This window comes from Trifolium pratense, linkage group LG2 (genome assembly GCF_020283565.1).
Source record: "Trifolium pratense cultivar HEN17-A07 linkage group LG2, ARS_RC_1.1, whole genome shotgun sequence".
Taxonomy (NCBI): domain Eukaryota; kingdom Viridiplantae; phylum Streptophyta; class Magnoliopsida; order Fabales; family Fabaceae; genus Trifolium; species Trifolium pratense.
This window is the reverse complement of record NC_060060.1, coordinates 56,610,262-56,637,978: the sequence shown is the minus strand read 5'-3', so window position 1 is coordinate 56,637,978 and position 27,717 is coordinate 56,610,262. Positions and strand designations below refer to the sequence as shown.

General features: G+C 31.2%; 3 protein-coding genes across 6 annotated transcripts; all 3 read left to right on the top strand.

Annotated features, from left to right (window-relative positions):
* Positions 1 to 1,311: 1,311 nt before the first annotated feature.
* Positions 1,312 to 6,076, top strand: LOC123908444. 2 transcript variants are annotated; one of them, XM_045959084.1, is made up of 5 exons: positions 1,312 to 1,541; positions 1,628 to 1,790; positions 3,065 to 3,347; positions 4,790 to 5,127; positions 5,601 to 6,076. In XM_045959084.1, the coding sequence occupies exons 1-5, from the start codon at positions 1,469 to 1,471 to the stop codon at positions 5,707 to 5,709; spliced, it is 966 nt and encodes a 321-aa protein (XP_045815040.1). In that variant the 5' UTR covers positions 1,312 to 1,468; the 3' UTR covers positions 5,710 to 6,076. The 2 variants fall into 2 exon arrangements, with proteins under 2 accessions (XP_045815040.1, XP_045815038.1); XM_045959082.1 differs by having other exon boundaries at positions 5,595 to 6,076.
* A 9,600-nt stretch (positions 6,077 to 15,676) lies between these two features.
* Positions 15,677 to 21,772, top strand: LOC123909033 (abietadienol/abietadienal oxidase-like). 2 transcript variants are annotated; one of them, XM_045959805.1, is made up of 10 exons: positions 15,677 to 15,788; positions 16,591 to 16,817; positions 17,358 to 17,682; positions 17,774 to 17,923; positions 18,403 to 18,645; positions 19,092 to 19,175; positions 19,340 to 19,418; positions 20,400 to 20,521; positions 20,610 to 20,737; positions 21,386 to 21,772. In XM_045959805.1, the coding sequence occupies exons 2-10, from the start codon at positions 16,594 to 16,596 to the stop codon at positions 21,492 to 21,494; spliced, it is 1,464 nt and encodes a 487-aa protein (XP_045815761.1). In that variant the 5' UTR covers positions 15,677 to 15,788; positions 16,591 to 16,593; the 3' UTR covers positions 21,495 to 21,772. The 2 variants fall into 2 exon arrangements, with proteins under 2 accessions (XP_045815761.1, XP_045815760.1); XM_045959804.1 differs by having other exon boundaries at positions 20,397 to 20,521.
* A 1,601-nt stretch (positions 21,773 to 23,373) lies between these two features.
* LOC123910111 lies at positions 23,374 to 27,143 on the top strand. Of its 2 annotated transcripts, none has more exons than XM_045961157.1 (6): positions 23,374 to 23,569; positions 23,701 to 23,771; positions 25,075 to 25,123; positions 25,221 to 25,327; positions 26,407 to 26,489; positions 26,596 to 27,143. In XM_045961157.1, exons 1-6 carry the CDS (start codon positions 23,521 to 23,523, stop codon positions 26,870 to 26,872), a joined length of 636 nt encoding a protein of 211 aa, XP_045817113.1. In that variant the 5' UTR covers positions 23,374 to 23,520; the 3' UTR covers positions 26,873 to 27,143. The 2 variants fall into 2 exon arrangements, with proteins under 2 accessions (XP_045817113.1, XP_045817114.1); XM_045961158.1 differs by having other exon boundaries at positions 23,503 to 23,569; positions 25,036 to 25,123.
* Positions 27,144 to 27,717: the final 574 nt, after the last annotated feature.

Below are 27,717 nucleotides of genomic sequence, written 5' to 3'. Positions count from 1 at the left end.
AATATATGCTGGAAGAGATTTCAAATCCTGATTTTTGGGTGGCATTTAAAATTCCTTAAATTAAATTTGGACAAAATACTTCATAAACTTTTTTCATTTTAAAAAGTTTTCAAATTATTCATCCAAACAAAATAATTTAGACAAAAGAATTTGAATTCCTTAAAAATGTTACTTTACCTCAAAATATTTATCAATCCAAAGCCGGTCTAACATTAAAAACATAAACATTAAATGAGGGTAAAAAAAAATGTCTTTTAAACAATAAAATTATTTAAAAATTGCAATTTTTTCTTATAAATAGGACTAAAATAATCTCTTATAATAAGAAAAAAGAATTTTCACAGATATATAGACTAATTTGATATATTTAGAGCATTCACAATGAAGCTACTTATTTTTGAGTACTTAAGTGGTCCCCACATGTACACATCATTCATTTATAATTTTTTTAATAATAGTACATAATAAGTACTCAATCCCTCCGACCCAAAACATCTTCAAAAGTTCTAAATTGGTCCCACAAGTAGCACATCTATCCAATAACTCAATATCATTTTAAATGTGTCCCACAAAAATTATTTAGGTACTATGTCTTATTGTAGAACTAGTACCTATTAGGTACAATTTTATTTTTGCTCCAATGAGAGTACCTATTAGGTACTAGTACTTAAAAATATAAGTACCACAATTAGAGATGGTCTTAGAGACCTATTTAAAATGAGTTACAAAAACATACCAATTTAATAATTTACTCGATAAATAAGTGGAGTGTCAATAAAGATGAATAAATGAATGGTAAGAATTTGAACTCTATTTCCTACATAATGTTTGTCCCCACCAAATCAATTAATCTCACGTAATAAATTATTAAATTTCAGATAGAAAAACTAAAATATTGTGACGTGTCAAAAAAAAAAACTAAAATATTATGCTCAAATAATTAATGAGCTTCGGTTAAAATGAATTATTTGAAGAAAAAAACCGAATTTGATTTGTAGTGAGAATAATTCTTGTTTAGACTTATGTGGCGCCGAGTGGTCGAGTCATAGCGTTAATAAAAACAAAATAAAAATTTACAAATCGTCAGTTGGTTCAGTGGTGAATCGGTGATTGGCGCTGAACTTGGTAGGGAGGACCACAGTTCGATCCTCCGCAACTGCGATCTGGAGGAGGCTGGAACCACTTAATGCCAGAACTGACCCCCGAATCAGATTAAACCGGTGGTGAAATAAAAAAAATAATAAATAAATAAAAATTTGACGGAAAAAATATTATACGCTTTAATATGAAACGACGAAACATCATCACCATTTCTCGGCCGTTTTGAGATTTGAACATAACTAAGCTGCAAAACCCTAAACCCCTCTCTCTCTCTCTCTCTCTCTCTCTCACTAAGATCATCGAACCAAACCATACATGAAAGCTAGTGTTGCAGAAAATCACGTCGAAGAATAGCGTATGCGTCAATATGAGAAAGAAGCTTCTCCTCTCATACTCCTCCTTCCGCCAAATTCACAACTTCACTCTCAAACCCAATCACTGTAATTTTCTTCCTTTTTCCTCTTTTGAAATCAATGTTGAAATTCAAATGAAAACTAAAACGATAATTTATGGTGTTGTTTGACAGTGTCCTCTGAGGTATGTGATTCTGTTGGATCATCGAAGTTGCAATGGCGTGGATTGTCACGTGCTGCTTGTGTTCCTCAAGAGACTTCAGATACCCGTCGCAAAAGTAGACAGAAGGTTCCCAAACATGAACGGAGAGCTATGGTGGAGTCTTTTGTGAATAAGTATTTTCTATTTTTCTGTTGAAGTTGATGCTTTTGTTTAATGTCTTATGAGGTTTCTTGTATTACGCTCTATGAAGCACCAACACAGACACTGATACCTTGACACCGATAATAATTTGAGTGACATAATACAATGTAATCATAATGTGTTAGTTGTTGGTGTCAGACATCCGACACATCCGAGTCCGTGCTTCATAGATTTATGATTAATTGTGGCATTTTGGCATAATGTGTTTTTGATGCAATAGAGATGCATGGTTATTTATTTTCTGGTGAAAAATACATGGTTTTAGCATATTAAGTGTTTGTTTGGTTTAACAAAAATATTCTATGTTTTCAGTTTTAAGAAATGTGACATGTTTCACTTTGGTTCATGTTCTCAGTTTTTTATGTGTCTGATTGATTGGAGGTGACATAACTAGAGGGATTATTTTTAACTTTAGTTGTTTTGTTCAAATTTTTAGAGGGGAGGAAACAGGAAGGGAAGAGTGGAAAATCCCTTATGAGTCAATTTTTAGCCCCCCCCCCCTTTTTTTAAAATGGGGGGTGTTGAGGGAGATGACACTTGTTTAAATTATTGACTTAAATACCATTTTATATAATGCAATATTAAATATTACAAGGTATAAAAATATTTAAAATCCCTCTCCTTTCATTTGTGTTAAACTAAACAGACCCTAAATGGAAGGTTCTGGTGTATGATACTTATTTGCATTTACACACTCATAATTATTAATTTGCTCAAAATAACAATTGTGTCTTCTTGGAGTGTGATCTCTGTTTGTTTCCATGAAATATTTTGCTGCCAAGCTACAATGCTATATAGACATTTAAATGAAATATTCATATACACATATTCGGCCTCCTCAAAAAGTTGAACCAAGGTCTACAACTGCTATGGCCATGCTTGAACAAAATGCTTTTGTATGAAATGTCCTGCTTGTATCTAAACCTTTGTCCATGATCAATAATAGAATAGTTCATGCTGGAATAACCAATCTCCGTGCTTATTTTAACATTTTGCTGTTGGCTTTATTTCTTGGGTTCTCATTTTTATGCTGTCCTGTTCTGTGACAACAAGTTGAATCTCACTAATTTCCCAATAGACGTGGAGAAATTTTTTGACATTCTTAAACGCTCCATGATTTTATTTTATTTTTTAAAAATGTCAACGTATTGAATGCTCTCATCATTTCTGGATTTTGGTTAACATGTAAACGATTTATGTGGACTGCTGTTATTGTAGAAAGAATTAATTTCCTTTCTCTCTGCAGGTATAGATCTGAAAATGCTGGAAAATTCCCAACAATAAAAGGTACCAAGAAAGAAGTTGGTGGTAGTTATTATGTTGTTCGGGAAATCATTCAGGAACTAGAGTACAAGTCCAAAATGAAATCTCAGTCAGCCAAAGATAGGCCTATCCAAGATGACTCTCAGTCGGTACTTTTAGATGACAAACAGGCCATTAACACTGGGCTTCTTGAAGAAAAGAGAGGCCTACAGACTTCCTCGTCAGAGGGAAGGTTGTCTAATGAAGTTGAAACCATCTCTACACCGGTAAGCATTGACAACAAACACCAATTTTAGTAATGGATATATTACAGTTGTTATGCATAAGCAATGCACCTGATGAGTATGTTTGTTATGTTTAAAGGATATTGAACACTGGACATTCTTGTTTCGGTGTAGAGTCTGTAGATGTCTTGGGTCACGATGATAGTTCCAAAGACCAATAGGAAAAAGTTAATAATTATACTTCATACTTAATAATTGCACTGCTTTGTTCAAATGCATATGCATTACTGATACAAGAAGAGACTTGCACACTGCTGCTTTTGGTGTCTAAAATCGCAAAGCTTTAGAACAAAATTGAATTTCATAATATTGTCTTCATGCTCACCCTGAAAATTCACTGCATATCCTCATAACATTGTCTTCATGCTTAACCTGACATCAATATAGGTTGTAACAAGCAGATGCTGAGAAATAGTAAATGGTCTTTGTTAGAAGTACCACATTGGCTAGAGATATGGTAAAGATAGCCTTTATAAGTGTAGTGCAAACCTCAACTCTCAAGCTAGCTTTTGTGGTTGAGTATAAGCCTCTCAAATTCTAATATGGTATCAGAGCCACCCACCGTTTATATCCACGCACCAAGCCCAATAGTGTTGGGCGTGAGGGGGTGTGTTAAGAGTCCCACATCAGTTGAGAGATGGCATGACTAAGTGTTTATATACTAGAGGCAATCCTCACTTTACAAGCCGGATTTGTAAGGATGAGTTAGGCCCAATTCTAAGATGGTATCAGAGCCTCTCCACGATCTGTTGGATCACCTGTTATCAGGTTTCCGGAATCGGGCCGCCCGCCGTTTATATCCACGCACCAAGCCCAATAGTGCTGGGCGTGAGGGGGTGTGTTAAGAAGTTCCATATCGGTTGTGAGATGGCCTGAATAAGTGTTTATATACTAGAGGCAATCCTCACCTTACAAGCCGGTTTTGTGAGGATGAGTTAGGCCCAATATAAATTCTAATATGGTATCAGAGTCTATCCTAGATCCATTTGTTGTTTGTTGTGGAGACCTCCCATATTTGGGCCACCCGTTGTTGTTGATTTCACGTTCCAGCTTGTTCAATTCTGGACGTGAGGGGGTGTGTTAGAAGTACCACATTGGCTAGAGATATGGTAAAGATAGCCTTTATAAGTGTAGTGCAAACCTCAACTCTCAAGCTAGCTTTTGTGGTTGAGTATAGGCCTCTCAAATTCTAATAGTCCTATTGGTCTACTCCAGTAAAGTTGCTGAGCATTCATTTCTATGTTTTTAGTTACACCTATTGGCAGTTTCCGGCTTCCTATGACAGCTCCGAGTTTCAATAATTTTCATTGTTACGGATTGAGGCATTTTTTTTTAATGCTATTAGCTTATTTTTCTTTTATTGTTTTATGAAATAATTTGGGTTTTCTTGTAATACTTATAATTTGCTTCCTTTTTATTGACAGGATAGTCATTCCATCACATCTGATGTCAAAACTGTTGAAACTGTATCTAGTTATCGTTCTGATTATGTTGCACCTGCAAGACACCAGCTGAAAGAAGAAATAGAACAGGTTTCTGCTCCGATAATTGAAAAATCTGGAAGTAGTTGCAGCAAAGATCAGATCCATGATTCTAAATCTGTAGATATAGTAAATCATCCAACAATTGAGATAAAAAGTTTTGAGAAAGCAGGATTTGAAAGAAAAGTGCAAGATGGTGCATCAGATGTTCCTGGTGTGGATATTCCTCAGCAGAAAATGGAGCAACCTCAAGGGTCTTTGAATTCGGATGAGTCAAAAATGTAAGTCCTCTAATATATGTAGATTCCTATAGCTTCATTATATGACTATTACAGTATTATGATTGTTATTTTCATTGTCTCTTGAAATATACCAGCACTTGTGTATGTCATTTGAACAATATGAATCGGGTTTAGTGATGATACATGTAGTATAGCACATGGTTGTCAAAATCGGGATCCCACTTAAGATCGTTGGGGTATAGAAAAAGCGTAGATTTTAAGATAGTAATAAGGATCGTAAGATACCACAATTTTATCAAACACTCAATTTTCTTAAACAAAACCGGGAACATAAAAACTTCATTCATTAATGCATTAATGGATGGTTGTTTGTGGTTTTGTGCAAAGAAGATACAACTCTGTTGCGCATTAATTTACAGATCAAATGATTTCTGGTCATGTCTATACTATACTTCTGGTAATATTGATATAGGATATTGAAGTTGCTTTCATTCTCCTAATTTTAGTGATAGCTCTAACAAGAGGGAGAGCAGTGTTGCAGTTGCTCCAGACAAATCAACTTTGTGGGGAAATCTGAAGTCATTTGCAGATGGCATCTTAAATATCTGGAGAAAGTTATGAAGCTTTGAGAACTTATATGCTGCAACTTGCAAGCAGTTCAAAATTTTTTGGTTTTTTGCAACCTCTGGCTGTACTTGTATGGTTCGCGAGATGCACAACTCATTTCAAGTCATTACCTGGCATCCTTCCTGTAAATTCTATTATCTTTCTTGCTATATCATTCAACATCTAGCCAAGTTTCTTCTGTACTCCAGCTTGCTGCACTTTTTCAAATGGTACACATTTGCAAAAGTTTTATTTCTACTATTCTATTGCCCACATTTAGGGTAAAATCAAAAGCAATTTGATTCCCAATTGTGTAAACTAGTTTCCCATTGTATATGATTTGTGAACAATAGAAAAGGAAATGCATGATGTTACAATTTAATTCCATACTCAAATTGTGTTCATGGATTACAATGTTCACACATGAGTTCAAGCAGATGAGGAAGTTGTGAAGGGTGTGCAAAGCAGCCAAGGTCAGTCGACACATCTACTTATAATTTTGCAGAGCATTCGAAGAATTGAAGATGGTAGGTTTTTCGATTTTTTTTTTTTTTAACTTCCGCATTAAGTACAATGATTACCATCATCCTAATTAAGTAATTAATATACATTATCCTTTGCAAACTTGCAAAGCATAAGCATTATTATATGTGGTTAGAAACTACTGTTACTTTTATGATTAAATCTAAACTCAACATTGATGCTGATGTGATATGCTGCTTATATTTGCCATTTTGTACATTCACATTAAAAACTTTTGATTAAATTGGCCTTCCCAATCTGCAATCTCTTAAATATTTTCAAACATTGCCAGATTAGAATGTGATGTCCAACATTTATGTTAGGACTGCCTACCATACTACTCACATGCTGCTGAATGGGTGATCACTGATCTGTATGAATTGGTTAACCTTCATTTATCCTTTTAATAATAGTAATTAATAATTTAATAATTAATACTAGTATTATATATTTTATTCCTGGTATCTGGAAGAGAGAACAACAATTCAGGTTATAAATGACATGTCAAGCTGGGTATTGTTAAGTTTGTTGTCTACCATCCCATTGCAATTAATAGCAATGGGATTAATTTTTTTATGCATGGTGTTTTTTTTAATGCAATAACAATAGCATTGATTTTTTAATAACAATAAATATATGATATTCCAAGATCAGGTATAAATGTTTATGATGAAATTCTTGCATAGATATCCAGATAGTTGGAGTTGAATGAGCTTGTGAAAAGGCTTCATTTTGTTTATTGCAATGTCATGAAGGGACCCGGATTCCATGTAGTCGTTTTTTGGTGCAGTTGTACTATTTGTAGCCGTCCGATCAAGATCGGACGATCATGATTTAAAAACTGTATTAATTGACTGCATTTGTTTAAACCGTCCGACCGTGTTCGAACGGTTCTAAAGTGACTGCACCTAATCCATTTCCCCGAAGGAAAGCTTGTCTCTGATGTGAAATGATGATGCAATGAATGATGTATGGTTGTTATTAATTTAATTTCAAGTAAATGTTATTTAATTTACTAAAGGTAAAGTTAAAGTTGACTAGAGTTTTATTTTTTCATGGCTCTATGGCACCTAGGTTTCAAGATAATCTGTTAAGACAAAATTGTAAATGTGATGATACCTGAATGTGTGGGAATGAGGTTTATACTTTATACTTTATATTGTTGTGTCCAAATGTATATTGAATTGTATATTTGCTTAGATCACGTAGCAAACAATTAAACAAAGATGTATGGCTTGTTACAATATGCATCACTGATTACATCAAGTAGATGAACCATTTGCTCAGCAAGGTAGTATAAAATTCAAAATGACAGATCTTGATTGATTTTTTTGCAAGATAACTAGAACACACGTATTTGGTTTATTTTAATTAACTCTAAGATGCTTATTTTATAAAATTAATAATATCATGTCTTTTGCATACAAGAAACCTACTAATCCTCAACTATATTTTTCTTAAGTAGAAGCGATGTCAATTTAATATCTGATTATCGTATCTCAGTTTATTTGACTAAGCAGCTTTTCATGTGTTCTCACATACTATGCTTCTTCTAGATAAATTTTTTACAGTATTTTAAAACTAAGCTGTTTGTCATATGTTTGTTTTGTTTACTCCTTCTGTTTAGTAGGATCTAAAATGATTTTGGTATATTCCATTTCTTAAAACATCTTAGCATTAGGACTTAGGGAATAATTGCGATTACATTGTTGATTAGCACGAGTGTGTGAGAAAGAATAAATCTAAGTTTTTTTTTTAATGATATATGTTACTATTGTTATCACTTCATTCCTTATTACTACTCTGTACAATATTTCTAAACGGTATTGTTAGCATTATTAGAATTGAGAGTTAAGCTTAATTTAACTCTATAAAATCGGTTTATAAAATTGAGGATTGTTTTCATTTACAAACATATATTATGATAAAAGTGGGGGATCCGACTATATTTTTTTTTTTTGACAAACGACTATCATTCTTTTATAACTGTGCTTATTAACTTTTTAACGCAGCTATCCTCATATCTCTTATTCACTAAATATGACTATTATCATTTCCTATGTTTAAGGTAGAATAGATCTAGGTAGTTAATAACCGCATGCAGCGCCACCATTGTCAGGGCGGCAGCTGGCGGCCACGGTGAAATAAATTGCATTTAAATGTCAAAATTTCTATTTTGTTATGCAATTGTGACCGTAGTGAAAGGTTGTGGTAGCGATTGACAATACTCTCTCCTTTCCTAATTATAAGTAAAAGTAGGTTAACGAAAATTGATGTAATTTTAATTATAATTAGGATTATATAGTCTTGTCAGATATAATAGGACAAATACACATAGATATAATACTACTAACCACCAGTTTTTTTTTTTTTTTTTTTGATTCACTACTAACCACCAGTTAGATAGCACAATTAGTCAATTACACATAGATACTAATAAAGTGGATAATGGTTATTTTTCAAGATTCCAATGGATAATACAGTAATCGTTATGAATAATTTGGTGGATGTCCATTAAGCATTGGCCCATTCCACTGGCCCATTATATTGTCCTATAAATAGGACTTGTATTGTCATGTAAACACACACCTTGATGAGAATAATACAATCTCTATTCTTTCTTTTTTCTCTTCTTCTCTCCTCTATACTTATATATTATTACTATTACTTATATTTCATAACACGTTATCAGCACGAGCTTACCAACTGAGGTACGCAATTCTTATTCTATTTTTATGAAATCACAAGTAGTTTTTATTTTTGATTATTATAAGATTATGAATCGTTTGAACCTTGTATACTTATAAAGATTAAATAATAATAATTAAAATTAAATAAATAAATAAGTATCATTTCTTTATGTATTTAATTGATTCAATGCTGTTTACGCTTCGTGATATCCGACATTTGTATGGTGAAGCATAACACTTTGATCATTAATATTACATAAAATGTTGATCAATTATTTATTTATTTATTTATTTATAATATGTATTTTGGATGTTTGATATTGTTTGAGTTTCGTGACCGACAATAGTCTGGTGAAGCATCATTATGCTTCGTGACCGACACCTGTATGGTGAAACATCGACACTTCGATCATCCAAAAGAACATAAACATGTTTAAGAATTCATAATCTTGGTTCCTGAAGAACCTAGAAAGTTAATACATGAATTCCCGAAGAATTCATAATCTTGGTTCCTAAAGAACCTATTCTTAGTTCCCGAAGAACTTAGACATTTAATACATGAATTCCCGAAGAATTCATAATCTTAGTTCCCGAAGAACTTAGAAAAATTAATTTTGTTCCTGAAGAACTTACGAAATATCACCGTTTATCACCATGCATCCCTAATGGATTGCACATCAAAATACTTTTATGTGTTATATAGTTCCTGAAGAACTAATAAAACAACTTCTTTTTCTCTTCAATGAATTCTAGATGAATTCAATATTCCTACATCCTTGAAGGATTGTAAATTGATAGTGATTTATTACATAGTTCCTGAAGAACTCATATTATTCTCTATGAATTCCTGAAGAATTCAAAAGAGTAGTTCATGAAGAACTCAAGATTATTCCATGCGAATTCTAGAAGAATTCAATAATTTAGTACAATACTAATACATTCATATGTCATTCATATGTACCGTAAAAAAAAAAAAATGTCATTCATATGTTAATTTGGTCAATCAATCTCATTGAAAACAATTGAATGCCTTTTATTTCTTTCTTTTATTGTTTTCAATTTATTACATTATCGATTAAGGAAGTATTATGATTGATTCATTTGAAATTAAATGATTTGTTTTAAAAATAAAACTAGTTGATTTGACAAATTTTCAAATATCAATTGAAATATCATATCTTTTAATTTCTTTTGTGATTTCTATTAGCCAAATTTTTGTAATTGTGATACTACCTATTACTTCTGGGATTGATCCAAAAGAAAGACTAACTGATTTTGTTAATATTTTATTATTACTTTGTATTCTAATTCAATGTTATTAAAGGTACGTAATTCTTAATCAATGTGATTTAAAACCCTAATTTTATTGAATGAAAATTATGTTGAAACAATTAATTTGATTATGCCAAACCGTGTTCACGACATGTTTCCTATATTTATTCACATGAATCCTTATTTTGAATTTTGGGATTGTAAGTTAATTTCCAGATTCATATGAACGAGCATGTTTTATTACAAACCTATATGATTAAAAACATGAACCGATTGTGATTATAGGGTTGAATTCAATTATAGGTTTTTTTAACGATTGTTATTATTGAAATACCCTATAATTCAATTAACACTGATTTTCAACGAGGCTGTTCATGTTTATAAAGTTTTTACTAAAACCCCAAATTCTATTGATATGTGTTTTTATAAAGAAGAATATATTCATGCATTCGCGAAGAATTGCAAAAGATATTGTTATTATAATATACAGCTCCTGAAAACTTATAAATTTAATCCTTCAATTCCCGAAGAATTGAATAATTAGTTCATGAAGAACTTAGAAATCTAATCTATGAATTCTCGAAGAATTCGACAAACTTAGTTCCTGAAGAACTTAGAAAAATATCAATTTTTATGAATTCCATAAGAATTCAATTACATCTATGAAGAATTATACAATTAGATCTCTTATATAGTTTTTGAAGATCTTTAAAATCAAAATTTTGTTCTCCATGAATTCCTGAAGAATTCAATAATGATACATCCCTGAAGGATGTAAAAACAACTGATATTATATTATTATTTTTATTATTATTATTACTATTCCATGAAAATATAAAATAGGTCAATTATGTGCATTTGGGTATAGTATATATTGTTATATGAAGGTGCGAAATTATACTTATATGACACCTATTTTGAAACAAATGAAGAGATGTTGAATATCTCTAGCTATGACATATATTTTGAAGGAAATAAGTGTAATGAGAAAGTTATAAACCAGAAGTTTATACTACACTTATAAATATATTAGTGCAATCGAAGCACAAATTATTGTAAACCAGAAGTTTACAAATCATATTAAATTTATTGTTGGCAATACCGGTTGGGTCATCCCGGATTTATTATGATGCGAAAAAAAATTATTGAAGGGCCTGAAGTTCCTTCATTCTAATAATTTTTATGTGTTGCTAGTTCCCAAAAGAATTTGATAATTTGAGAAATTAGACCATTTAGATATCAACTAAATTGGTCACATGCATGTTTGTTGTTAACTCACAACTAGAAGTTTGTGAGATTGTTTTTTCAAATATTTTTTTTGCTAAGATCTCATTTTCTAAATTCTTAGATAATATTTGATAAGTATCGTTTGTCAATTGAAATTAATATCGTATAGAATATGAGCATACAAGAAAAATGGACCTGAAGATCCATTCTTTAGACGTCTAAAGTAATCACATGAATGATACTTATGAGATCATAACTTCTATTTTATATGTTGAAAACACTCAAACGTGTATGTTGAGATATTGATTCGCATCAAGCCAACAAATTATTATATGCAAGTTCTCCTAAATTTACAAATGAGTTTAGGCCTATAACCTAATATTTTTCATATAAGCATTTTTGGATGTGTTGGTATGTTCCGATTGCTCCAATATAATGCACTAAGATGAAATCTTAAAGAATATTGGAAAAATGTATTTGATATGAATCTCCATCTATTATAAATTCTTGAGCCAAAAATTGGAGAATTATTTATAGCCCAGAAGGCTGTTTCTCAAGTGATGAATTAATTTTCCCAAAATTAGGGGGGAGAATAAGCAGCTGAAAAATATGAACAAGATGTTCAAATGAATCACTTGAAATAAATTAATGTTATTATCTCACATTGATCCTCATATAAAATAGTTTGAACAAGAAGTTCAAAAGATAAATCATTTGCAAAGTTTATGAAATCAACTATCAGTTGCTAATGCTCCGATCAAAATGGATGTCCCTGATGGACAGTCTTATATTGCAAATGAATTTTAACCACCCTGAAGTGTGGTAGATCAGTCGGTTCCAATGAAAAAAATCCTCAAATAAGAAAAGGAGCTAAAAGGAAAGATGACCCAAGTGAGGATATGAAACTGTCAAAAGAGTATTTGACATAATTGAGTTTTAAGTTCCAGAAGAACTTCTCAGGTACCTGAAATTTATGATAATAAAGAGATCTTGACGAATTATGTCATGAATGAAAATTATGTCATGAATGGAATATGATGGAACCGAAAGGAAGTCAACGTTGATGATATTTTTATATATAATATAGCACTATTTGTGAAATGAGTTAATGAGGATCATGAAATAAATTCTATTGAGAATTATAGACAATGATTGTCTAAATGAAAATGCAATTGCTACGTAATTAAAGTCACTTTGCAAAGTGAATATTTTTGGACCAGCAGTCCATACACCTGAAGATGTAAAACATGATAGATACGAATTAATTTTCGTGTGAATAGAAAATGTTGACATACAAACATTAAAAGTTTGCCATTGAATGTGAAGAGAAATATTCACCTGAAGTGAAATCAAAATCCTTCTCTTACTTGATTAAGTCTTACTTGATTAAGTTTATTAACACATGGAAAATTCAATTTATTTGAAAATGTGTCACGATATATTTGTATGGCTCACTTGTTAGTGTGAATTATATAAAACTCCTTGAAGGATTTAATTTCCACGAGACATACATTTCAAACTATTTGAGAAAAGAAAATATACAAATATTTAAAGTTTGACTCATTATTAAAGAATAATGATAAACGTCTATCATTAATTTTCAAGAGGCATATTCACCTGAAGTGAATTCAGAACCTCTTTATAATTGATTAAGTTTAGTATATGTATTTGAATGGCTCACTTAATAATGATGATTACATGAAAATCATCTCATTTGATAATATATGAAAATCCCAAAAGGATTTAATTTTCGTGAGACACATATATCAAACTATTGGAAAAGTGACTTAATAAACATGAATAAGTCTCCTTAAATACTCGAGCAATATATATGCATGTTGTATAATATTCTTGTTGAATATTTCCAAGTGAGAAATATGAAAATGACAATTTGTTCATTTTAAGAAAATATTTGGCAATGAATTTTTTTATCTATCTATGTTGATGATAAAAATATCATCAAGAGACTCCTTAAGAGCTTGAAATATTGTCATTTCTTACAAAATAAGTATTTTGAAGAATATTTTAGAGTTCGAGTAAATGATGAAGAACTAATTGGTCCTGAAGTACCACATTTTAATTCAATTGGGGCCAAATACATTATGGACCTATTATTTGTTGTCAATATATCATCAAGTATATATTTTGGTATTTTAGATATGCAGGTAATTTGTTTAACCCTCGTAAAGGTATAGATCACAAACAAACTATATGTTCACATGAAGAAGTACAATTACTCATGGAGATCTATGAAACAAACAACAAAAACAATCTCATGAAACAAAATGATGAGGAAAGTTGAGCACTATAGAAGATAAATCAAGAATGTGATTTGGTTGAAGTATGTGATTCATCAGATACAAGAATTTGTGAGTTTTCTTCTAAAAGGTTCTTGCAACGATTCAACATGAAGATAATGTCGCACAAACTACATATTTGGAGAAGATTATATGATAAAGAAGATAAGACATGTTTTTCTACAAAGTCAGTTTCAAGTAAAACTTTTGAGCAACTACTACAACTACATAAGATTATTTGATTTTCTTCGTCTCATATATAATTGTCTTTATGAGGGGGAGATATAAATATGTTCTGCACTCTTTTTCCCTTAACCATGGTTTTGTCCCACTGGGTTTTCCTGGTAAGGTTTTTAATGAGGCAGTTCACACATAAAAGATGATGTACTCTTTTTCCTTCACTAGGATTTTTTCCCAATGGGTTTTCTCTAGTAAGGTTTTAACGAGGCATATCCTCGATGGACATCCAAGGGGGAGTGTTATGAATAATTTGGTGGATGTCCATTAAGCATTGACCAATTCCACTGGCCCATTATATTGTCCTATAAATAGGACTTGTATTGTCATGTAAACACACACCTTGATGAGAATAATACAATCTCTATTCTTTCTTTCTTCTCTTCTTCTCTCCTCTATACTTATATATTATTACTATTACTTATATTTCATAACAGTAATGTTTAACTTTGTTGGGGGCAATTTATAAACGAAAAATTTAAATTGGAGTTAAATATATGTAGTGTAAAAGAACCAAAAGATTATTTTATTTGGTCATGAAGCAAACTACACTGATTTGGTGACATGAGTGACATTGTTTGCTTGGCTGGTTGTTGCTGGCACCTAATTTATAATAAATCAAATCATCCACTAAGCCTTCAATATTCGTATGGAGCTATGCTTAAAATAATTTACTGCATTACTTTAGGGTACTGATTCCAGGAAATAGGCCTTAAAATTGGGGTTCAAAGCTTTGTTTACTTTTGACTTTGTCCATTTAGTGGCTCCATGATAGCACAACTCCTAGTTTCTATTAGACCCATTATTTGTGACCTAACAATGAAACAGAATGTTTTTCCTCCTGAAATGGATTCTGTTTTTCACTTCATAAAAGTTAAATAACACATTATAAAAATAAAAATATATATATATTATTTGAATATCAAAATACAGATATTGTATATATGATTGTACTTCTCCCCACTGGTTTTATACCGAATAAAAGGCACCGCAGTTTGTAGTTATGTGTTCTAATCCTCTAAGCTATAAGCCCCACTCTGTCTCGATTAGATTAGACTTGTTCTCAGGAATACCTTACACGAAACCTTTCTTCTTCGTGGTAACAAAAAAGAAATCTAAAAAAAACTTGACAAAAAAAAAATACATTAATTTTTAGAATATCATTTCATTGTGACTTGATTTATTGAACAAAATTTATAGTATTTATATTTTTGACACAAAATATAGTATTAATTCACCATATTGTAATTTCTTGCCAATCTTAATTTAATAATGTATATATTATATGTTTGTTACCTTCATCTTCATTGATGTTTATCAATCATGTCTCCTCTAGATGACTAGGATCACCTATAGGTCTTTCCTACTCAAATGATGAAATAGTCACATTAGAATATGCTTGAAGAATTTGCTCAAATATGAAACTTTTTATATTACAAAAAAATGTGTGTCCATCACTCTAATAAGACAAGTTGTTCAATTCATTGCCACATAACTCTATAGCGTAAAATGGACAAGTCAAACTCTAGCTAACTTTTCCTTATAACAACCTTTATAGTTTATATTTATACTACTTGATGATTATACACACACCTTATTTTATGCTCAAGAATTTGAACTTATAAAATATTAAAATGCACACCAAAAAAGTGCTATTTTGGACCAATTTAAGACACCCTTTTCCTTATATATTCAGATTATTACAACATAACCAATAGACAAAAAATGTCTCCCCCCTCTTAATTTTCTTTCTATACCTTTCTTCAAATCAAGCTATAAGCTTCTAAGGAATATATACACAAAGTTCTTAATTTTTCTAAACTATTAGCTTCATCAGCAGAACCATAAGGTGACTAGACACCTTTTGTTTGCTCTATTTTCATTAAGTACTATTTTTTATGGTAGTGTCTCACACATCATTAAGATTCATAGTATCTATCATTTAGTTGTTAGGATTTGAGATTTTTGTTTGAGATTATGAAAAAGTCAGCAAATCTTATATATAGTTGAAATTGTTCTAGTAGTATTATGACTTAAGATTAGCCATATGTGATTATCTTTAGATTGCATACATTAAACCAAAAAAATGGATTCATATTTTTATTTGGTGTTAAACCCTCAAGTTCTTAGGAACCCAGTAATCCAGAGTTCGGCCGCGGGATAAGTAAAGTCTGGCCAAGAATTGTTCCCATCAGGAATTGAACTTGGGTTCTCCTGAACAATTCATCTTAGGGGAGTGCTCATTAACCACTTGAGGCTAATGTCTTGATTAAATTGGATTCATAATTAATTAAATCTGTTAGCTTGTGAAATTTTTCCAACATTTTTTTAAAATTTAATTGTTCTTGTATTTTTATGTGTTCAAACTTTTTTTTTTATAAAAAGAAATAGATTCTGAGAATGATTTATTCATGTAAAATACCAAGTTAACATGGCCCTACTAGATCTTCATAAGGTCAACTAAGCATGTTCACCAGTTACATGTAAATTCCTTTTCTTTTCTTTTATTTATTTTTTTGTTTATAATAATAAGTTCACACTTATATTGAAAAAGTGATTGCCATGTTGTCTAGCTAACTATATATATATATTGAATTTCTCATCAAGGTAGTGGTGTGATTAAAATTTTTTCTCTATTTTATTTCAAACAGAAAATGAGAGAAAATATATCAGAAACATGGTTAGTTATGATCATTGTGATATTGGTCACTGCAATATTTGCAAAACTAATTCAAATCAAGCTAAGAAAAGAAGAGAAAAGCATTTGCAGATTACCACCTGGAAGAAGAGGTTGGCCTTTGATAGGTGACAGTATCAATTGGTACAATGCTGTTGCAAGTTCTCACCCTCCTCAGTTTGTTGAAGAAATGGTGCAAAGGTATTTATTACTATGTCACAACTTTGAAAAATGTAATATATTCTAGCAACATAATTTGAGTAAACTATCTAAGTTGAGTTTTGTTAAGGTCTCAGGTTTGATTCCCCTGGTGTCCATTTTGGTGGGCTAGTCCATATTGACTAAAAAAAACTGGCTTTAAATGGGGGCCTCACAAGTGGACGATGGGATTGGTGCTCTCAGATTAGTCGTTCTTTGGGCCGGATAAGAGTTTTTTAAAAAAAACACTTATGCTAGGCCATAATTTGCAAATGCTCAAAATCCTATTACATGGCTTGTGAAAATCATTCTAGCCAGTGTTTTTATATATCAGCTATAGAGGTGCTATGGTTCTATAGCTTAGCGAAATTTGAACAAATCGAGTTATTCTATGATACGTTATTTAGTACAAAATATTGTCAAATAGTATCTTTATTGGAGCTATAACATTGTTGTGTATTGGAATTTGAACAAACTACTATTTTCTGCTATCTGCAATCGTCAAACACTGATTCTAACATGTAAAACTTTCATTTGGCATAGATATGGTAAGATATTTTCTTGCAGCCTATTTGGAAAATGGGCAGTGGTGTCATCAGATCCGAGTTTCAACCGTTTTGTAATGCAAAATGAAGGCAAATTGTTCATGTCAAGTTATCCAAAATCTTTTAGAGATTTGGTTGGTAAAAACGGTGTGATCACAGTTCAAGGAGAACAACAACGGAAACTACATGGAATTGCGTCCAATATGATGCGCTTAGATAAGCTTAAGTTCCATTTCATGAACGATATACAAAATGTCATGATCCAAACTTTGAGCAATTTTAAGAACAACCAAGTCATTCTTCTGCAAGATGTTTGTAGAAAGGTAAAATCTCATTTACTTTACTAGCAACATTTTCAAGTGTATGATGTGTTTGTGTATGAATTAACAGTAATGTGTGCATGATTTAATGCAGGTAGCTATAAATTTAATGGTTAATCAACTATTAGGGGTTTCAAGTGAGTCTCAAGTCAATGAAATGGCTCAGTTGTTTTCGGATTTTGTTGATGGTTGTCTATCCATTCCAATCAACATCCCTGGCTCTTCATACCACACTGCTATGAAGGTACCGCGAGTAAACTATAAGAGGTCATTATTGTTTAGCCATGATCAACATTTGAGTCTTTGAAATCATAAGGGCCGGTCGGTCAATATCGTCCCTCAAATTTACGAAATAGAAAATTATTCCCTTAAATTGAACAATGATAGTCAATCTAGTCCTTTTTCAAATTTCCTACCACAATTTTAAAGGTATGTTTGTCGTGAATCAACAAAAGACTATTCAAGTTGATATGTAAGTCTTTCATTGGTATCGATGGATGTTTACTAAAAATATATTTTGACAGAGAGACTAAATTGATTGACGTTCTTTAATTTAAAGGACAAATTTGCTATTTTGTAAATTTGATGGACTAAATTGCTCGATCGTTACAATTTCGAGGGTGGCCAAAATGTTAAGTCATTAATCTTATAATAATGAAAATACATTTGCAAAGTGTAATTTTAGATTAACCAAATATTGAAGTGAAATTCTTTGGATATCAGGCAAGGGAGAAAATCATAAGCAAGATAAACAATATCATAGAGGTACATAGAAAAAATGGTGCTCCTACAGAAGGTAATAATGGTGTACTTGGAAGACTAATAGAGGAAGATTGTTTGCCAGATGAAGCTGTTGCAGACTTTATCATTAATCTGCTTTTTGCTGGCAATGAAACAACAACAAAAACAATGCTTTTTGCAGCCTATTTCCTTACTCAATGTCCTAAAGCCATGATGCAACTTCTGGTATGCAAAATATAGCCAACTATTATTGAATTTCTTTTTCCCCTTATTTAGATCATGTTTGGATAAACAACTTAATTGAGGTATTTATTTAGGCCCTGTTTGCATACGTGCTTATGTATAAGTCATTTTTATAACAAAAGATAGAATAAAGTCAAATTGTTGTCATACAAGCTATAAGTTGTTTTCATAAGCTATCATGGAGAACTTATAAAAATAAGCTGAAAATAGCTTATGGACACGTTGTCATAAGTTGTTTCTATAAGCTCTCCCAAACAGTCTTACAAGTTTGTATGCCAATAGATAAGCTCAAATAATTCAATTCAAACGGTCCGTTTTATTTGGTGCATAACACCACACCATTTTAGTTTAGATTTCTAGAGATTGACATTAAGAAATTGAATTAAACACAGTTTTTATTAATTACTGTAATTAATTATCTTGGACAGGATGAACATGATTCTCTAAGGACTAATTCTGGAGAAGAAATTCTTACATGGCAGGACTATAAAGCAATGCCATTTACTCAATGTGTAAGTGATTAACACTTGACTATTTTTCATAATATATTGTTCTTGAACTCAATTTTGATGAAATAATTCCTCTCATTCTTGAAAGATACTAATTACATTTGTAGTTGACATATTCAGTAGAGACCAGTGTTTTAAAGTTTCATTTTGTTTCCACTGATTAACAGGTTATTGATGAAACACTTAGACTTGGTGGCATTGCAATTTGGTTAATGAGAGAAGCAAAACAAGACATTCAATACCAAGGTACATACTCCCTCCGGTCCTTATTATAAGGAACAGTTTGGAATTTTTTTTTGGTCCTTTATATAAGAAACACTCCTTAAATCTATGCTTTATTAAATAAGTAATTCCTTTTATACCCTTATTAAATTGAATTGTATACTCCAATATAACCTATTCCAATGTTTAACATTAATTACACACACATTTCCTATACAAAAAAATTGGAGGCAAATTTTAGTAAACAAAGAGTCACATAAATGGTCTACCACCATGTATAGGAGGAGTTATATTGGAATTAAGAATAGTGGTTTAGTATATTGATAATTACAAGAGACAACAATCAATTAAGACCAAGGTTAGTTTTGGAATTAAACATAACATTTTAGAATTTTTAATAAAAAAAATAGGTTTCCTTGGTCTGTGTGTTTTTGTCAAACTGTTCCTTATAATAAGGACCGGAGGGAGTAATTTGGAGAGTAGTTGACATTCAATATATACCTATGAATCACGGACATATATATCAGACACGATATAAATATCAGACACGACATAGACAAATAATTTGAGAAAATTACAGAATTCAATGGAATCTGTTATGAAAAATAGCAATGTGTGTCTGACATCGAGACACGCCTGATCTAAGGAGTGTTTATGCTTCACAGATCAGTATCCACTAATATAAATTGACATAATATGTTGACACATCATTATCAATAATGACATTAAGTTGGTAATGTTGGAAATGCATTTTTAAGAAAGTGAATAATGTTAGATATACATTTGGTAAATAATAATATTTTGACCGAGAGACGAACTAGATTAACATTTTACAATTCTAAGGGTCATTTTGAAATATTGATAATGTAGAAGATTAAGTTGATACGTCGCTACAATTACTGGGACCAAATTCGATATTTACAAACTATTATAGAAACTATGATATACATACATGTAAAAGCTTTATAATAGGCTATTGACAATAGCTTATCTGTTTTTTAGCAGATTTTGTTATTCCAAAAGGATGCTTTGTGGTTCCATTTCTTTCAGCAGTTCATTTAGATGAGAAAATATTCAATGGAGCTAAAAACTTCAATCCTTGGAGATGGATGGAACCTCAAAATGAAGTTAATACATTACACATACCATTTTGGTGAATACTTTATATAATTTTATACTTTAATTTCTTTCTAACTTGTTATTTTCTTAATGAAGGAAAAGAGAAATTGGAGAACAAGTCCATTTTATGCACCCTTTGGAGGAGGTGCTAGATTTTGTCCAGGAGCTGAATTGGCTCGTCTTCAAATTGCTCTTTTTCTTCATTACTTTGTAACAAATTATAGGTAATGCCTCTTCCTCTCTTGTGCATAGTAGCCACGTTTTCATCTCTTATTTTGACACAAAATTGGACAACAACTTTGATAGTTAAAGCAGTTTAAATACATGCATAATTACATTTAGATGATGGTTAAATGAATCTAGGGTAAAATAGTGTTTACCCTCTACAATGTTTAGCGAATTTCGGTTTACCTTATGTAATATTTTTTTCCATTACCCTCTATAATGTCAAGATTTCATCATTTTAGCCCCTCATTGAATATGCTAACTTAATTTTGAACACCTAAAAAACCTGGTTAATGACATTCAAAATTGTTCGATAGATGGTCAATATGTTGTGACACATTGCTGACCTAATCATTTTCAATAGTAAGTGAGGCCTAAAACAAATTTTACTATACGAGGTCTTTTTGGTAGGTACATGAAGAATTTAGTAGGGGGACCAAAAATGCATTTAAGCCAATATAATATTTGTTGGAGGCCTATACTGAAGAATTTAGTAGCTCTACCTTTGGACCGACCGTCTTCATTAACCATCAATTGAACATAATTAACCATATATATATTTAATGACATTAATCATCTAAATTTGTATATCAAAAAATATGATTTCTCTTTTCTATTAGCTAATGTGTTTGAATGATATACAACAGATGGACACAAATGAAGGAAGATAGAATGTCCTTTTTTCCCTCAGCTCGGTTAGTGAATGGCTTTGAAATTTGTCTAACAAGAAGAAATGATTATAATCAAAGAAACTGAAACATGTCACAAATGTTCATCTCAACTATTTTTTCATTCACTGTTTTCTCTGGCTACATGTTTTTGCTGAGTACTCTCTCTCAGTTGTTGTCACAACAATGATGTGTTTCAGAGTTTATATTATGTTGCAAGTATAAATATGTATAGAATTTTTTTATACTATACTATAATAACATCTTCATTACTCATATATAAATATAAGGGTTGTATTATTGTATAGTATAGTAAGTACATCAGTTAAGTCTTAAGGTTTTTATTTTTGTTTATTCAGTTTTTTCCTTGGCAATCCAATGTTAATTATTTTTGTGTAAAAATAATTTAATTTTTCTGGAGTTTTTCTCTCCTTTTATATTATAGATTCAATATTATCAATAACAGCATTTTTTTCAAAAGGAATTATTCTGAACAACTAGTTTTAGAGGCCCGTGCATAGTTCATTGACTTTGTTTCAATATTTAAGTTCGTCATAAGATAGATTTTTTTACTCATAAGATAGAAAATTTATTTAATATAAAATATAAGTGAAAGTATTGTGATCTTTCTCGTAAAATTTGTTAAATCAATAAATTTATTTTATTGAAGTTATTGATCTGTGTATATTTTTAAATAAATTATAATTATTTAAATTTTTATTTAGACGATATTAAAAAATTAATAAATTTAACTTATTGATTTGTAATAAAGATATGTCAAGTGTATGATTTTCTAATATATCATAATTATCACTTAAATATTTATCCAGACAAATACTTATCCAATTTTTATATGTATCAAGAATAAATATTTGATTTTTTATTGATATTTAAGTTTGATATTATACTAAAGTAGAAATTTATTTAGAATAAAGTATTTTAAAATATGTTAGTGTATAAAATATTTTAAAAATATAGTTGAAATTATTGTGGAATTTCATCTAAAAAATTTTAAATGAATAATTTTTTTTATTAAAGCTATTGTCCAGTATATATTTTTAAATAAATTATAATTGATATATTCTAATTATTCTAATTTTTATGTTATTGTTTTATAAAAACTAATTATATGCTATTAATATTTTCATTAAGTTAATTTCAATAAATTGAAACATTTGTCCGGTGTAGAATTTTTGATAATTTTATAATAAATTTATAATTATCAATGATAAATATTTATCTAAACTACTTTTACATATCAATAACAAACAAGGATGGATCCAGAAAATTATCTAACGGGATCCAAAATATATGCTAAAGAACAAAAGCAAATGGTTCTTAAATATGACTAGGGTTGGGAATAGGTCAGGCGGCCTACAGGCATCTTCGGCCTGACCTGTGTAAGTCTGGTCTGGTCTGACCTGTTTATTAAAAATGTCAGGCTTAGGCTTTGAAAAAAGCTTGTTTACATAAATAAGTCAGGTTCATGCTTCTAAAAAAGTCTACAAAGTTTGATAGGGCAGCCTATTTATATTTAATTATTATTTATATAATATTATTTTTTTTTTCAAAGAAAAAATATATTATTATTTAATCATATTTATTATTTTATTAACTTTTAATTATTGTGTTAATCATTTTATTAGGTTTTTCTTAATGTTGAATAAATTATAAAAATTTAAATGTGAAATAGGCTTTTAAGGTCTGTTTAGCCTATTTAAAAAAGACTATATAGAGACTTTTATATAACACAGACTTTTAAATAGGCTACAAGGTCAGACCAAACTTTAAAAAGGCTCAGATCATGCCAAAATAAATAACATTTGATAGGCTGTAGCCAGACTCATGCTTCGAACTAGAAATATAGAGAAACGTGAAATTCGGGCGAATTGTTCTTGTAAAAAAAAAAGAAAAAAATTATAAGGGTGTTATTTAGACAAAAAAAAAAAAAAATGATTTAACCCAATTAACAATAATGTTCTAGAAGCGTCTATCTTTCCCCTTTCAGTGTTTCTCACACAGAATAACGATTCATCTTCTCATAAATCCAGAAATTCAATCTCTCTCTCTCTATCTTCTTATCAAACAAAAATCTGCACAAATTGTAGTTGATTATGGCAGGAAGAGAAGTTCGAGAATACACCAATCTCACCGACCCCAAAGGTATAATAATAATTCTTCAATTTTTTTTTAGAAAATTTCAATTTTTTTTTTTTAATGTTTATACGATCTCTAATTTCACAAGATTTGATTTTTCATGGATTTTAATCACTGGGTATGTGTTAATTTTACAGATAAGAAATTGGGTAAAGGAAAAGATAAGATTGATGATGAAGACGTTACTTTCCAACGCATGGTTGCAAAGGTTAGCGCATTGATTCACTCTCTGTTCTTTTTTTTAGTGGTGGAAATCTTCATAGTTTCATTGTTATTGTTCTTGTTTTTATTCTTTTAATTTTTCTCGTAGTTTGGTATTTATTTTATGCATAGTTGAATTATAGAATATATCATGGGTACCATATGCTAATTGCTAAGGGATCAGTCTTTCACCTAATGACTGAGGAGATATTAGTTTTGTCAATTGTTGATAGTGAAAAATAGCAGTTTGTTCAAATTTTGCTACAAGCGACAATACTTTGTGTACTAAATAGGGCCTCAGTTCGATCCCTAGCTTGAGCATGCAGCAGTGTTAAAACTCTTAGGGAGAGTTTGCCACCCATTTGGGTCTCACAAGGCTCGAGGGAATAATCTTTGCAGTTTAGTGTATCTCAGAACAATAACGATTTCTTCAAATTCCGCTCCGATATAGTGTCACTATAGTATGGCTCCTTGGAGATATTATGGGAAATGGAAAAAAAAAATGTAGTTTTTGGGATATTACGAGGCCGTTCTTTGATTATCCATTGTTTAATTGTTGCATGGACGATGAGATAGCAGGTTTAGAATAATAAGCTTTTTAGTTTTTAGGGTAGCTCCTTGAATCCCCCTGCATGCTAAGGATGTACCAAATTGGAGCTTTATTTATCCTTGTTAGTATTCTTATTTGGTTTTGTGTCCTGGTGGTGCTTGGAAGAATTGTTTATTTGGGTTTATCTTATGACAGAAGCACTTGTGTAAGTGTCAGAGGAACTTAGAAAATTCCTTTATGATATGTCTATAAGTTGTTTTCAGTTTACTTTAGTTAGCCCTCCAAGCAGTTACGAAACCGCTTAATTATGTAAAGCATACCTATCATCTTGACTACGATTAACATCCATCTAAAGTTCTGTTTTTACTGCCGAAGCCGAACAAATGTTGAAAACTTAATTAACATTTCAACATGCATTAATCCAAATTCCAAACGTAAGTAGCTCATTTATTTTTTTGGTGGCCGTGGTCAGTTTTTTAGGGGGAGGGGAGAGTTTGTTAGCTGGTAGGGATTGAACCACGAACCTACTTCTTAATACACCTTCAGCGTTCCAACCCATACCACTTGGCTACACCTTCAGATTACATATATGTTCTCATGTGATAAGTATTTATTGAGTAACTGTTATACCAAGTTATTTGCCCAAAAGTACCCTTGTTTTAAGCTTTGAAATAATCTTTCCGGCAATATACGGGATTTTTCTGATAACGTGCCCTGACAGGGATCCTGGCTTCCTGTATTGGCTGGCTGATGCAAGCAGATGCAGGAGGTAGCTGGGGAACGTGGAGGCTATCTTCATGGGCGGGGCGGTATCACACTTTTCCTCTAACTTCTCTTGCTTTTATCTGCTGCTCTTATATTATATATGTTAGTCTTGTGGCTTTGTTTTAAAGTTCAAGTTGGCAGCCTTGGACAGTGATGATCTACTATATCTCAAGGAGCAAATGGAAGCGGAGGAGGATGCAGAGCGCCTCCTGCGTCGCACTGAAAAACGAGCTTTTGCTGCTTTTAAGATATCCTTTTGTGCTCATTTCTACGGATAACAATCCTGTGTTTCATTCCCCAAGTCAGACATATTTTTATGTTCCTAGAATCTATATACGTTCTCTACTGCAACCATAGTTCTTAATTTTGTTTTATTGAAGTCGTCTTACTGTTTTAAAACCGCTCGAAAACCGTTATTATGTTTATGAACCAGTAAGTGGAAATGTTTATGGTTTTGGAATCAGACTTGGTTGAAATACAAGTAATTTATGTGACATATAAAGTTGTTAGATATCAAGTCCTAGCTCAACTGACAATGCAGATATTACTAGGGTAGATCTAAGATGCCTTTGCCCGGGTTTTAATCCGGGTCCTCGCAATGTGTGTTAGTTTCCGTGGTATTTGCTACTTTGTGTACAGACCAAAAAAATGTTGTTAAATACAGAAAAATAATAAACAAATCATACTTTTTGTAAACTTTTAACTGTTCTATAAAAGACAGATTTCTATCAATAAATTTAGTAGCAGTGGTTTAACAGTATGTTGTTTAATGCTCAAGTTAGATCCCTTTAAGTTAGATCCCTTCACTGAAATGCATATTTTGCACCACATGATTGTAGTGCTGTTTTGTAGTCTTAAAGTCGATGCCTTACGTTTAGAATAAGATTACCTGGATCCAAATAATTTCTACTGAATTTATTTTATCCAAATGGAACCAGAGCAGTGCTAGCACTTGATTCATTTTCCTTTTTCATATTTCATGGAAGTTGTGTTTAAAGATAGTGTTTCAGTTTATTTATCTTATAAAATTGTTTCTGCTGGAAGTTGTATATATATATTTATTTGGGCTAAATAAGTTTTTCGTCCCTATGAAATTGTGATCTTTTAAGTTTAGTCCTTGCATAAAGTTTTAGTCAATTTTAGTCCCTAATTTATTTTTACAAAAAATAAGTGTTTTTACTCTCTCCATTTAGTTCCTATAAAAGGAAAGAAAAAAAAAAAGACTAAAATTAAACTAAATTTATGTAAGGACTAAACTTGAAAAGTTGTGGTGTAATTAAACACATTTAGTCCTATGTATTATTTTGTTTCCTTTACCAATGGATACAGAGCGGCAAGTTTAGCAGATTCTTCACCAGCATCAGTACCCTTACCGTTACGTGTTGAGCCAAAGCCAAAGAGTGGGATCAGGTTGATCTTCTTCTTTCAGTTCAACATACCCCTCCACGCATTTTTATCTTGTTACCTGGCTTCAGTGCTATTTATTCATCATAATATCATTATTGTTGCAATGCAGGCAGCAAGATCTGTTGAAAAAAGTTGTTGAGATTAAACCGAAGCGACCAAGATCTGAAAGCAATAAGCCAACACATGCTCCTAGTGATGCTTCTATTACGAATCATGAGTCTGATCGTGGTAATTTGAAAGACAATGAGCAATCTTTGACTGGAACAAAGAAAATAGAGGAACACCTTACGTCAGGGTCGCATGAAGGAGAAGCTAAGCCTAAGGTTGTTAACTCTGCCGGCGGATTACTAGGTCTGGCATATGCTAGTTCAGATGACGATGAATGATTGATTGATAATGTGATTGATGGTAGATCGCATATTTCAGTCATTGTCTTTGTAGTTTTAGTACAAAATGCTTGACTTATTTAGACAAAGTATTGAATTGTAGTTAAGATGTCTAAAATGTTTTCGTTGCAAGAAACATTTAGGAAGAAGGCTGTAAAAGAGAAGAAAATGAAGAATTAGAACATTACTATACAACTAGATATAACTTATAAGATACAATTTTGTATGTGATCATTGAATCCCTAATATGCCAATTTTGTTTATCTTGCCATGTTTTTGAAGCATATAGTTTGTAAATTGTGTTCTCTCTACACCTCTTCTCATGAGCCCCTAGAGGCATTGTGTCGTTCGAAATCATTATCGATGGTTGTAATGTAAATTTACCTGTTTTAACATAATAGCCAGAAAAAACCTTGTCATTCTTAGTATGTGTTTGGATGCATGTCGGTGTTTTATCAAAGCTGGAGAATTGGATGAAAACATGCGCACTTGTGTTATCACTGTGGTTATATTACTTATCGAACACCTTATATTTGTGTTTCCCAATAGTATGGTGTTGGTTTAATCACCAATTTGTAAGGTTGTTATGTAATGTTTATGGAACATCTTATAGCATATATATCAAATGGTAGTTTAGCAGAATCATTGGCATAGTTAGATTTCATTCCAGCATCTATAAGGATACTTGACTTGAATGTGTGTTCTGGTTACAAGAGACAAATGATTTACTCTAAAGTGAGTATTTTAGGTACTACAATAGAGAAACATAAATTACTTGTTTTTAAATAGATCAATGTTTTAAAATTAGACACCACCAGTTAATTCAACAAGTTGTACCGTAAAGC

Coding starts and splice junctions, on each gene's coding strand:
- LOC123908444 (XM_045959082.1), top strand. CDS start 1,469: ATGAGAAAGAAGCTTCTCCTCTCATACTCCTCCTTCCGCCAAATTCAC. Junction 1,542..1,627: donor CACTCTCAAACCCAATCACT/GTAATTTTCTTC, acceptor GTTGTTTGACAG/TGTCCTCTGAGGTATGTGAT. Junction 3,348..4,789: donor TTGAAACCATCTCTACACCG/GTAAGCATTGAC, acceptor TTTTATTGACAG/GATAGTCATTCCATCACATC.
- LOC123909033 (XM_045959804.1), top strand. CDS start 16,594: ATGAGAGAAAATATATCAGAAACATGGTTAGTTATGATCATTGTGATA. Junction 16,818..17,357: donor GTTGAAGAAATGGTGCAAAG/GTATTTATTACT, acceptor CATTTGGCATAG/ATATGGTAAGATATTTTCTT. Junction 17,924..18,402: donor CATACCACACTGCTATGAAG/GTACCGCGAGTA, acceptor TTTGGATATCAG/GCAAGGGAGAAAATCATAAG.
- LOC123910111 (XM_045961157.1), top strand. CDS start 23,521: ATGGCAGGAAGAGAAGTTCGAGAATACACCAATCTCACCGACCCCAAA. Junction 23,772..25,074: donor TCCAACGCATGGTTGCAAAG/GTTAGCGCATTG, acceptor TGATGCAAGCAG/ATGCAGGAGGTAGCTGGGGA. Junction 25,124..25,220: donor CTATCTTCATGGGCGGGGCG/GTATCACACTTT, acceptor TCAAGTTGGCAG/CCTTGGACAGTGATGATCTA.